The 12,709-nt window shown below is 35.6% G+C and overlaps 1 protein-coding gene across 3 annotated transcripts; it reads right to left on the reverse strand.

Annotated features, from left to right (window-relative positions):
• Positions 1 to 319: 319 nt before the first annotated feature.
• On the reverse strand, positions 320 to 9,031 carry LOC118059715 (DNA repair protein RAD5A). Of its 3 annotated transcripts, XM_035072668.1 has the most exons (20): positions 8,237 to 9,031; positions 7,910 to 8,043; positions 7,553 to 7,688; positions 7,346 to 7,399; positions 7,118 to 7,264; positions 6,881 to 7,032; positions 6,718 to 6,802; positions 6,362 to 6,628; positions 6,072 to 6,218; positions 5,831 to 5,986; positions 4,952 to 5,019; positions 4,267 to 4,389; positions 4,091 to 4,190; positions 3,873 to 3,985; positions 2,992 to 3,270; positions 2,672 to 2,872; positions 2,258 to 2,351; positions 2,063 to 2,134; positions 1,376 to 1,474; positions 320 to 1,066 (listed from the first exon to the last, which is right to left on the reverse strand). In XM_035072668.1, the coding sequence occupies exons 1-20, from the start codon at positions 8,798 to 8,800 to the stop codon at positions 944 to 946; spliced, it is 3,114 nt and encodes a 1,037-aa protein (XP_034928559.1). In that variant the 5' UTR covers positions 8,801 to 9,031; the 3' UTR covers positions 320 to 943. The 3 variants fall into 3 exon arrangements, with proteins under 3 accessions (XP_034928559.1, XP_073264829.1, XP_034928569.1); XM_073408728.1 differs by lacking the exon at positions 320 to 1,066 and having other exon boundaries at positions 1,376 to 1,455; XM_035072678.2 differs by lacking the exons at positions 320 to 1,066; positions 1,376 to 1,474; positions 2,063 to 2,134; positions 2,258 to 2,351 and having other exon boundaries at positions 2,738 to 2,872; positions 2,996 to 3,270.
• Positions 9,032 to 12,709: the final 3,678 nt, after the last annotated feature.

Genomic DNA, 12,709 nt, shown 5'->3' on the forward strand with positions numbered 1-12,709 from the left:
TAACAAGAACCCGCGCCGTTAATAATCCTGTCGGGTTTTATTTTTTTTTGGAACCAAAAGCCCATGTTTTTTTAATTTTTTTGTTACAAAAGCCCACTAATGAGCATGCCTCACTCTATGAGGCCCAATTTCCTTTCTTATGATGCCTAGGAAGATACAAGTGTCGGGACCTTCCCCTTAATGCCTTGCCCTAAAAAAAGGAGGAATCAATCTTCTTTTATGATCTTAAAGTCTTTATCATAATTTTTAAATTTGAATGGGCGGAGTATAATTTCGGGATTTGCAATCTCACGAACACCTTCAAATCTAACAAGAGAGATGGCATGAAAAACAAACTTGCTTGCTACCCAAACCAAATTGCCAAAGGTTTTACCATAAGTCTAACATTAGAATACAATTTTTTGCATTTTCTAGGAGACATGAGAATACAGTCGCTGATGCAGGATAATGCAGAGTTAAACCTATCAACTAACAAGAAGTTACATTTGGAGGGGTCATCTTTTCCCTCTACATCCCACCTGTCCAAAATCGTCTTCCTATATACAAAGGGCTGTGTTTGAGAATCTGCCCTTGAATGTAAATGGATTCCAAATCCACAAGTTCAGTTTTGGACTTTGATAAATAATTTTAAAAAAAAAATGATCAGAAATATTGGCCCTGTCTGTCTCCCTTCCATGTCCAGCAGCTCTATTTCATTTCAGCCTCGAAGGGACCACCCTTTTACTAGATGAGCAAGCTTCAAGTAAGACGATTGCAACCCATATGGAATTTTGCCTCAGAGATCAAATCTTGTTGCCTTAAGCAAAGGCTTCAAAGTCCTGGTTGCTATATGAAAGGCATATAACTTTGTTGGGCTCTAATCATCTTGGTATTGGAAGCTCATGATCACCAGAGAGTAATGGTGCCAAGATAAGCGCAAAAGAGCTCCTTATACATCACTAATCTATGTAAACAGCATCTTCAGCTCTTCAATACGCGCAGTTCGAACTTCTTGATCAGTCAAGGCACCTGAAATCATTAGCTGCTTGCGAGCTTGCACTGCTTCCATTCTTTCCTCAACTGTTCCCTGCCATCCAGATATGTTCAAAAGAGTGCAAACAGTCATGTTAGTGAAAGGTCAAACAGATCAGTGCCCCTGGGTGACTCACATAGTGGAAAACAATGACGCTGGTCAAGTGACCTTCAAACTCAAAATTCCCAGAACAGGTACAAAACAAGCTACTAGTGTCTTTATTTTCTTTCATGGAAAAAAAAAGTTAAGTGGTTGAGCCATTCAGGTACTTGAAAAGGCTTTACTGCCAGAGTCAATAACATATCAGACAGAAAAATTGACAAGCTCCAATTGCATGGGTTACAAAACAAAGAGAAAATGTACCTTCACAATGAACCGCCTGATCATCACTCTTTTAGTTTGTCCAATGCGATGAATACGCATGACAGCTTGCTCCTCTACAGCTGGATTCCACCATGGATCCTATGAAAAAACTTGAGCATTAATGTTCCTTGCATAACGTCCCAGTTACAGAACCAAAAGCATAGTGAAGATGGAAGAGGAAAAACCGGAGGGAAGTTCATGTGGTGTAGGTTGAACCAAATAAACAAACAGCCAAAAGAAAAAGGTAGTCTAAACCTGAACAAAGAATTTGGTGTGGAAAATAAAGAAATCTACCTAACAGAATACACCTTGTAAATGCTGTTATCCACTGCTACTAGTTAGCTTAGTTAATAAAGTCACTTCTCCTAATGCATAGACGAGTGGGATGAAAGGATCTAATCCCCAGGAATCAAGGGAGAAGAGGGTTGACCCATTGTATAAAGCATTGGAACAAAAAAATACAGGTGGTTATATAAAATGTTCAGGTAAATATTCAGCAAAAGATCACTCAGCGAAACAATTAAAGCATTGATGTAACAATATGATGCTTCTTTTAACTCTAATACAAGACATAATGGTAAGGTTTTCAGTTCCAAGTAAGGTTGTATATGGGCATATGAGAATGCAAAAATTTAAGGAAAAATCTTGCCACAATTTAGATAACAGGAAGTTCAACATTGTGCATACCATAACAAAGGCATTGGACGCTGCTGTTAAATTTACCCCTACCCCTCCAGCCTTCAGAGACATCAGCAATACCTAATTGTACAAATGCACAAAATAATCAAGTCCAAGCTGTCTACAAAACTACCAAATACAATACCCAGCTTCCATCACAAAAGGGAAAAGGAAAGAGCAGAAACAAAAGAAAGCTTCACAAACCAGGATGCTGTCATCTTCTGAAAACTGTTTTATAACTCTTTCACGCTGCTGCTGGTTTAGAGTCCCGTCAAGACGAACAAATGAAATGTTACTCCTGGCAATAATTACAATGATAACTCCATTAGTACAGAAAGCATGAAATACAGTGACTCAAGGCACCATTTCATAAAGAACAATATACACACGACATGACAAAATTATTGAAATTTTCATGAGCATAATAAAATAGATGCACAAGATAAGAAGGTCCCTCTAAAATAGTGAGGCCAGTCCCAGCAGGATCCCATGTACACCATGTTAGTCTCTTTCCCCAGTGCAAACACCAACCGACACACACACACAGTGGAAGACATCATTGCAATGCTCACAACTAAAAATATCCTATGAGTTCTTCAAGCAGCTCAGAATTGGTACCTGGAAAGAGGGATTTGTAAAAGATCTAGAAATGCAGTCCACTGACTGAAGAGAATGCTTTTAGATCCTGACATACGAAGAATTTCAAGTTCTTGCAAGAGAGCCACAATTTTGGAAGATTCAACCCAATTTTTCTCAATATCTATCTGGAATCTACTGTCAGTCGGAGCCGTAATAAGCTCTTGCCTTGTGATGGCTTTCCTGTAAAAGGACAAATGAACAACTCTTAAATTCTAGGACCCGCAAATATAGGACTTCAAGACCAGTAAATTTAAAACTTAAAAAACAACTGTGGTTGCAAAACAAAAATTGAAAAATACCTACAAACAGGACATAAACCGGAACTAGCATTTCGCCAACTTGCCAGGAGACACTCTCGACACAATCGATGAGCACAAGGAGTCAATACTGCATCTTCACATGCCTCGAGACAGATTGGACACTCTCCCTGGTCTCCCTTACTTAGCTCCTCCACAACCTCTTTAATGTATGCCCTTGAAGGCACATTTATTGCTTCCCCTTCAAGGACAACCTGGTCACCTTTAAGGAAACGTTTAGCTAGCTTGTTCAGATCAGAATATTCTTGCGTATCACCTCGACTGGACACACAAAGCCATCCATTACAAAGAATTTAGCAAATTCTCTCACATAAAAAACAGAGCAATATCAAACCTAATGTACAGAATATTCAGTATAAGAAAAACTCTGCACCAGTTGGTTTCCAAATATGCTGTGGCAAGTCTACAAACATGCACAATACTTAATCTACAAGCAGCCAATCTCCTTCGCAGAGAGTTTTTTCCACATTGTAATAATAACAAGGAAGTGATTGCAAAAGGAAAAAAAATCAAATTGATAATGGCATACATTTAAAAAAAACCATCAAGAGAAATGAGATAGGATTATTGAAGAAAATTATCAAGTTTCATTGATTACTAATTCATTTATGTGAAAACAATAAAATATTCATTCAGAGATAGCAGTACAACTGTGATCCTTTCTCTTAATACAGATAAAAAAAATTGTGGAAAAGTTTCTTTTCCTGTATCAGATATGTTCAATGAACACTGATTGAAGCATATGCCAATATATACACCAGAACCCTTGAATTCTGTTGAACCACCATTCTATCATTCAAAATGAATTCATTAGTATGCAGGGAAGATAATAGGGAGTAAGCTAAGGACAGTAAAGTCCACACCTCATCACAAGAAACGGATGATCACAGCATTGACGAAGACGTAAAAGTAATTCCAAAATAGAAGCATAATTATGAAGAACCCGCCCTTGCTCAACAAATTGATCAAACTTAACCTGGAAAGATGCCCAACAGAATGTTATATAAAAGACATGAAAGAAAAGCTATAATCAAATAATCACATGAAACACAATAATGGAAATTCAGTAAAATATGTATACCTTGGATTTTTTAAACAAAGCCTCATAGAAATCTTTTTCAGCTTCTGTTAGTTGGCAGTAAATCACCTTAACATCAGCTGGAGGGAGAACTAGAATTGGCCTGTGACAATCAAAAAGTTTTAGAGAAGAACTTTAGAAGGCAGAGAAGGGACAAAGTAATATGCCATTAGCTGCACCTGCCCTCTCGATCTCGACTGGTCTTTGTTCTCCTTAACATAATAGGTTTTAAGATGGACTTTACCAACTTTAGCCCTCTCTCATCACCCTCCTCAAATGGTTTTTGGACAAGTTTATTCCACCTACATTACACATAGGAACAATTTAATGAACATAATTGTCATGCCACAAAACTCTAAAAGATAATAATAGTAAGAATGCTACGTCCCCAAAACTTTAACAAATGATTAACCTACCAAGAGAAGTGTATGTATAATCCATGCACATGTTTAAAAATGATGAGATTAAACACACGCATGCATATGATCGGAGTGACATTTTCTAGAAATTAGATGCATAGACATCAAGTTCATAAGACATGATTTTCCTATCTTCTTTATGCAAGAATGCTTCAAGCAACAAAAGAAAATATTCTTTCATATGCCTCAGCAGTTGTCTACATGAATATTATAAAATTGTAAAAGTGATGTTCCTAAATGAAAGAAGCAAGTATTTCAGGAGAAGCAATTGGAATGTTAACCTCAACCAGAGATCTGGTTGAGATTCTCCTTAAGTTTTACGCCATAGCAGTACATGTCCATGGGACTATTTGGATAAAAAGTCACCTTTGAATTCAAAACTATTATTCAATTAACCGTAACCAATTCTATAGTTTTTGCAACCAAAAACAGATAAATGACCTACCATGCCCAATTTTCCCAAGGTTCCACCTTCAAAAACCGAAGAAGGCTGTAAATGTCCTCCACGCTGTTCTGAGATGACAAAATTACATGTCAGGATGCATAAAAATTACAAGTTAAAGACCCCACCCCCAAAAAAATAAAAAGATGGAATGGAAATTAAATTTTTCATCTATAGGATAAGAAAAGTCCTATCAGCTGCAGATAGCTTAAAAAACCAAACTACACAAATTTTCAAAGTGCATTGACATCATATTGACACTTATGAGTCCAAAAACTGCTCCATGCACCAGCTCGAGGTATCACCTATCTAACCAATTTAGTAAAGGAGCGTTCGTATGTAACTCCAAATTAAAACAAAGTGATTGAGAGGGCATTGCTCATAGATAATGCATGACACGTGTCAAAAAGCTACACTCACAACGTAACCTTGTGGTTCAAACATTAAAAACTGAACATATGCAATATCTAGCAGTTGGTACACCAAGTATTTGAGCTCATCCACCGATCCAGAATTCAGAACTTCAAAGACTCCAAATAAGAGAAGTTAACAAAGATATGCACCATCTAATAAAATGTAACAAGGGCATTTTGACCCCATAGTTACAGATACATCCCATAAAATAATCAGAATTAAGTTTATTGTACTTTGGCTGATTAACATGATGTATATGGTAGTGGTTCATCCCATAGAATACCTTATGGATGAACTCAAGCAATTAAATTTCTTCATAATATAAAATGATACTCCTGTTAGAAAAGATCTAACATTTAATCATTTTTTTATAATGAGACAAACACCCTTTATCTGCTGACTTTGAAAAGGGGAGGGGATGTTGGAATCCATTAAATCAGGGTTGGGATTTATAAAATAAGAGCATACCTGAATGGGAGTCCCAGTAAGACACCAACGACGATCAGCAACCAGAGCAGCAGCAGCCATCGAAATTTGACTTTTTGAGGATTTTATGGTATGGGCCTCATCAAGAACCACTCTAAACCAATGGACTGAATACAGTCCCCCATTCCCTACAGCACCCTGCAAAGGAGACAGTTAAGCAGAAGGTTCTCCACACAATATGTCAAGAAAAAATCCCATTAACACAATGAGCCTTTAAAACTACCTCTGCTGAAAAATCTGAGGCTAACACTCCATATGTAGTTATTACAACATTACTCTGGGCAAGAAAATTTGCATCCTTCACTCTGCTTTGTCCGTAATGAACATAAACAGACAAAGAACCAGGTTGGGCATGAATTTCTAACTCCGCCTGACAAAGCACTCAAATGATCATTTTCATAAACAAAAGAGTGCATAACAAGATAACACAGACATATGAAAAGGAGTACCAAAATGCTACAATGCAAGTGAAAAAGGAAAAGGCTATAGCATACCAAAATGCAATACAAATACCTTCCACTGGCCCAGAAGAGTCATTGGACATATTATTAGATTGCCACCGTTTACAAGCATCTTCGTTTGCTTCAACTTATCAATGCCTGAAAATTTTGTTGCCTTGTTCAATTGATTTGGATGTTGGTCTGAGTTATCACTTGAACCACCTCCAGTGCAAAGCTGACTCCCAGATTGACTATTTGATAACCCACCCTTGTCTGAATGAGTGAGTAGGAGGGATATGGTCATGATGGTCTTCCCAAGTCCCATAGCATCTGCCAGAATCTTCAAAATCATAATCTGGTCAAGACACTGCACACAGCAAAATAGGTACATATTCAAGTTTCAATAGAAGCTGATGTACAGATACATACTCCTCCTCTGGCCATTTGAAGTGTGCTTGGAAATTCTATTGTAGCATCACCTGAAAAAACATTCAGATAGACAACAAGCTCCCTCCTGTTTAAAACAGATACCTTATTAATACCCATCTCAGAGTGGCTGTAACATATTGAATGCTACAAGAATCTGACGTACTTGTCTGCTAAATGATAAGCCTCCCAACATGGATGAAGAGTTGTTGCTGCCCCATCCATGCATTTTCCCTTCTCCAGCTGAATCATCCAATGTAGGGCCTGCTTTTGGTAGGGACGAAGCTCACATTGGAGCGTACTTGGAGGATCCATTTCCTAAATCAGAACCATTTTCAAGTAAGTCACCTGTTATGTGCATTCAGAAGCTCCACACACACGATATTCTCATGCACATGAGTACCTCTAACTCAGAGTTGTCTCCACCGCCAACAATATTCTCAAGATCTGCATCTGAAACGGACTCCTCATTCTCAATTTCATTTCCATTTCCAGATTGATTCTTAGACTTGTTGGCGTTTAACAATGACACGGGAAGACCAGAACCATCCTGTTCATTTAAAAAGTGATGACAAAAAAATCCAATGACAGGAGAAAGGTGTTTGGAAAGGACAAGTCTTTGCTTTTTTACCTTTGAGTTCAGAGGTCGCTTCCTTGTGTTCAAATCAGCAGGCGTAAATTCTGCCTGATTATGAAAAAAAATCATTATCATATTTGAGAGACAAAACCCTTATCTTATTTGTAAAAAGAAAAAACCATCCTGTAGCAAAATTCACAAGTTCCATATTCAGCTTTAAAGAAACAATAACAGAGCAGAGTCAAGTGACAGACAATCAACCTTCTTAAAAGGGGTCAGGCCAAGCAAGCTGAAAAGGATTGAAAGAGGATGACCGACTGTTTCTTCAGTGGAATTGGCAGTTGCTTTAAGTGAGGTCCGGTGGTGCTTGTGGAACATTACACTATTCAAGTATACACTGGGACAAGGTTTGGATTTATCAGAAACTGTAAGTGAACAAAGTATCATAGCATAAAAAAGCAACCAACCATCATTGATATTTTGTAATTTCACAAATATGATGAAGCAGACTATGAATTGTTAAATTTAACTTGCACACTCAGTGATAAAAGATGAAAAATACAAAAGGCACAACTTAGTGAAATAAATTAAACCCCGACATTTGCAAGTATGCCTCACCTTATTGATAATTGAATTGTATCCATTATGCCTAGCACGTTAGGAGCAGATTTACAACATCCCATAATCCTGACCTTTCCATCTCTAACAAGCGGCAAAAGACACCGTGCCCAATCATTAGGTATTCGACCAAGCTGCCAAAAAATCACAACACAGCACATAAAACTCACGTTTATGCATCATCTAAACACCACCCCCAGCATTACTCACATTACTTTACAATGCATTAAACAGTGTGAAGTATCACATAATTTTCATTCTAAAAGTAATTACTTTTGGATTAACCATAAATCACCCAATTGAGTCAAAACAAATAATGTAACATACCTCTCCACTATCTTTTGTAGAAAACCTAACAATCTCTGAGCACGCTGTCGCAGCCTGCCTTCTCCTCCCAGAACCCTTACCAGGCGAAGGCGAAGGCGAAATCGAACTTTTACTCTTCAAAGGAAATGTGAAATCCACTTCATCACCAGCCTTCACTCTCCTCCCTTTACACGTCGACAACCCCGCCACTTCACCGCAACCAACAAACCACCATTCACTCCCAGCCAAACCCGAAACACTCCCATTATCACCAACAGTGCTGTCAGTCGCGTCATTTTCAACGCAATTGACTTCTAAATTCTGGCTCGAGTTACGGTTTCCATTGTCTTTAACGACAAAATTGGGTGGCTTGTAGGGTACGGTTTTAGATTTTGGATTTGGGGTTTTGGGGGTTAGGTTTTTTTGTTTGGAAATAAAATTCGGGGTATCAAGGATGATGTTGATTGCAGCGGTGGGGTCGTTTTTTGCCAAGTGGAGAGCTCTAATTATGTCCATATCGGAGAAATCACAGCCTACGATTGATCGGACGGTGGAGACTAGCTCTTCGGTTAACTTGGTTCCCATCTTCTGTTTCTTCTAATTATACTGACCCTGATTCTTGGAATTGAGCGTTTATGGAGGAACTGTGAGAAACCAGGAGAGAGATGAGGGTCCTGGCGCTAAAATGCGCTTGCGGTGCAAGTTAGGAGAAGTTTGAAAAGAATGGAGTGATTGTCTGGGAATAAAAGGCGGGGGCGGTGTGTGAATATTATTGAGGAGGAGGCGGACGAAAGACGCTTTACACATCATGTTTCCCGCCCCACCGCTTTTATAAGAACTAGTTTTCTTTAAGGGTGAGTGCGTGCTTTCCTCTTTCAGGGCTTACGACCCTATTCGCCCCCTGACTTCTGAAGAATGTTCAATTAAGTCCCTTTACCGGATAAAAGGCTGATCCAATCCCTGTCTGAGATTATGTTAGTTTTTTGGTTAGTGTTAACCGTCCTTCAAACCAAGTTTTGGCGACTCCAACTTCTTTTCGTTGACCAAGAAACTCGTAATTGTGACTTCTTGTGTATTCAGCATTATTTTTGTATTTCAAAAAAAAAAAAAAAAAAAGACCCATTGCGCGCATCATAACAAATAAAATTAAAAAACAAAAGGTGAATTGATCGCATTGATCTCATTTTAACTTGAAATTAATAATTATTCTAAAAATTACTGTAAACTAAAATTTTCTCAACAAAAAAGTTTCCACCTCTCGCGGCTTCTTGGAGATACTACTTTTATCATTAAATTATGTGTTTTTCATTTTTTATATTATAAATTAGAGGCTTTAATAAGAGATTTTTTTTAGTAAAAAAAAAAAAAACAATATTGATACCAATTGCATGGTAACTTATTTGTTTTAAAAAAGAAAATTTAATCAAGTGTAAAAGCATTAAAATTGTTTTTGATATTGTAATGTATAATATTTTTTATTTGAAAATATATTAAAATATTTTTTTTTATTTTTTTATTGCATAAACATATTAAAAACATAAAAACATTAAAAGATACTAACAAAACACATATTTAATATCCTTTAAGCCATAAACATTTAAAAAATGCACTGCAGTGGAGTTCCAGGTATAAAAACAAAAAGTGACTAGCTCTTGTTGAGCTAAAAAATAAAAATAGATCCAAAAACACCATCTTGGTGAACTTCAAAAAAAGTCGGTCAATAAAAAATAATTTATTGTAAAAATTAAGCCTTTACAAAATAAAAATGTTTTTATTTTCCTAACTTTGGAAAACATTTTCATCTCTTTACAAATAAAACACACGTGAAAGGAAATTATGGTGGTTATAAATGTCTCTCTCGCTCAAATTTCTTCACTAGACATAAATCATCATCGTTTCTCTTTTTTTTTCCTGTGTTATCTGCAACAAATATATAAATGTAAACATTTTATTTTTTCCTCCTCAAATATCTCTTTATTATCTTATTTGTGTCTTCTTCTTCTTGTTCATTTGGATTTATGCATGACTATTTTTGCTTTAAAATGTTTATATTTATTTTCCAACACTTAAATGATATGTATATTATTGTCTGTTTGGCATTGCGGCCAAACCGGCTTTTCAAAAAAATTCAAATTTTTTTTTTTTTTTTGCTAAAATTAAGTGTGGTTTGTACTTTTTGGATCGTTTTGATGTGCTGATGTCAAAAATAATTTTTAAAAAATGAAAAAACATTATTGGCATGCTTTTCGGCACGAAAAGCTATTTGAAAAGCAACCGTTACCACACTCCCAAACACCCCCATAGTTGCTCATACTTCCTTGAAAAACAAACTTTTTATCCAAAAAAACCATCAAATTATACCCTGTAACTAGTTTTATCAATTCAACTCAAATAATAGATTGAGCCAAACTACAAAATATTTCAAAACTTTAATTGCTATGGTTGAATGATCCATGCTTTAAAGTATCATCAGTTCATTATTTCACAAGCTTTCTCTCAAACTCTTCAATGCTCCTTGGAATAATAATATCAGGGTTTCAGCCATATCATCGAAGAAAAATTAATTATCCTTAAAGTTACACTATTATGATTCATAACACTATTCATTATAACAATATAATTATTAAATTATCATAAAACAAAAAAATTATTAAACTAGGCATTAAGGGTAGAGTGGTTTTTTCAGTGTGACATGATTGTCTTAAATAAATTATATAAAATTAAATTGGTCATTTCCTTTTTATTGCATGGTAGAGACTGTATAGTTGCTATTTTAACCTTTAATTAAAAAAAATACAGTTACTTTTACTTAATGGCAGATGCAATTACTTTGACAGTTTTAGAGATTAAATCAACATAACTTTCTTACAGAGACTTTTTAGTGACTTTACTATGGTTTTATTATAATTTTTTATATTGTTTGGGGCATTATTATAATTGATATATATTAAACATTGTTAAATAAACTTTTTAGCATGTGCCTAACATGCGTCAGTGTGCGTGGACAGCCCTCATGATGTCCAAACAACGTGTGTGGGGTTGTCCAACCTTCAGACACCATGTTTAAATGGTCTCTGCTCCCCTAACACGATGAGGTAACATGTGCGTTTAACCATAGTTTTAAAACTCGGACCGGTCCGGCTGGTCAACCCGGGACCCGGGCATGGGACCGGTCCGAGTGGAGGCCAGAACCTGCTTGAGAATTGGTCCGACCAGACCCGGTTGACCCGGTGGGTCAACCCGGGACCCGGTCAAAACCCGGACCGCAAACCCGATGACTTTTATTTTTTTGCTAAAACGACACGTTTTTTTTTTTTTAAAAAAATAAATTTTGACCCGGTCAAAGACCCGGAGCCAGGGCCTTGGACCGGGCCAACTACCGGACCGGGTCTTAAATCTATGCCTTTGACACTCCTCTAGCAAAGTGTTGATGACTATTTCTATTTCCTTTTTCCTTTTCTTTTCCCTTTCTCAACCTTAGATTTTTCACTTGTTTCTTAAAAAATTAAACCAACCCTTGCAAGTTTATTTCTCATTTATGTTAGGTCCCATCATTTTTATTATTATTTTTTAATTTTGAATTATCCATAACATTACAATATATATATATATTATTTCACCCTCTACTACTATTTAAACTATAAACAATTTATCACATTGTAAATGTTTTTTCAATCTCGCTCTTTATGGTTTTTATTCTTTCAAATTCGGAATTTATTCTCTTGTTTGCTATTTTTTTTGTCTTGGATCATTAAAAAAAAATTCATCATCTTTAAGTTTTTTTCTATCAAACTTCATCTTCATTCTTTATTCTTTTTTTTTTTTTGCTATTTTGTTTTTTTGCTTTTATAACTTTTTTTAAATATTTTTCCACAAGTTTCACCCCTGGAAATTAAATTGTCAGGAGTTAAGCTTTTTTATTGAACCCAAGTCTAGAACTTTATGGGTTGCGAGTTTTAGAGGATAGATTATATCTAGCAGGTTCGTCCCAATTTGCTTGGTTTTCTCATTTTTTTTGAAAAAATTGATGTTTTCTTATTTTTTATAATATATTTTTTTAGTATTGCTTTGTAATTTTTTATAGTTTACCTTTTATGAGTTTAGCCTCGAGTTCATAATCAAGATTGTCGGTTTCAAAAGTTAATACGGGTTTCAATTTTTTTTTTTAAATTTGATTTATTTCAACTTCATCCTTCAAACCTTTTATTTTGTTTTTTTTATGGAATTATCTTAATTTTATGTTTATAGTCATGGGTTTATAAGCCCACTTGGTTTAATAGGGTTTTTTTAATTGTTTTTTTTTTATATAGTCTCATCTTTCAATATTAGGTTGTTTGGTGAACCAGATCAATTAAGGTCTTGTTATTTTTTTATTTTTGTTATTTCTTATCAATTTATTTATTGATGTTACATATATATATATATATATATATATATATATATTGTTAATATTTCCAATGTCTCGAGTATTGGGGTATTTTTACCTTATCATTT

This window comes from Populus alba, chromosome 4 (genome assembly GCF_005239225.2).
Source record: "Populus alba chromosome 4, ASM523922v2, whole genome shotgun sequence".
Classification (NCBI taxonomy): domain Eukaryota; kingdom Viridiplantae; phylum Streptophyta; class Magnoliopsida; order Malpighiales; family Salicaceae; genus Populus; species Populus alba.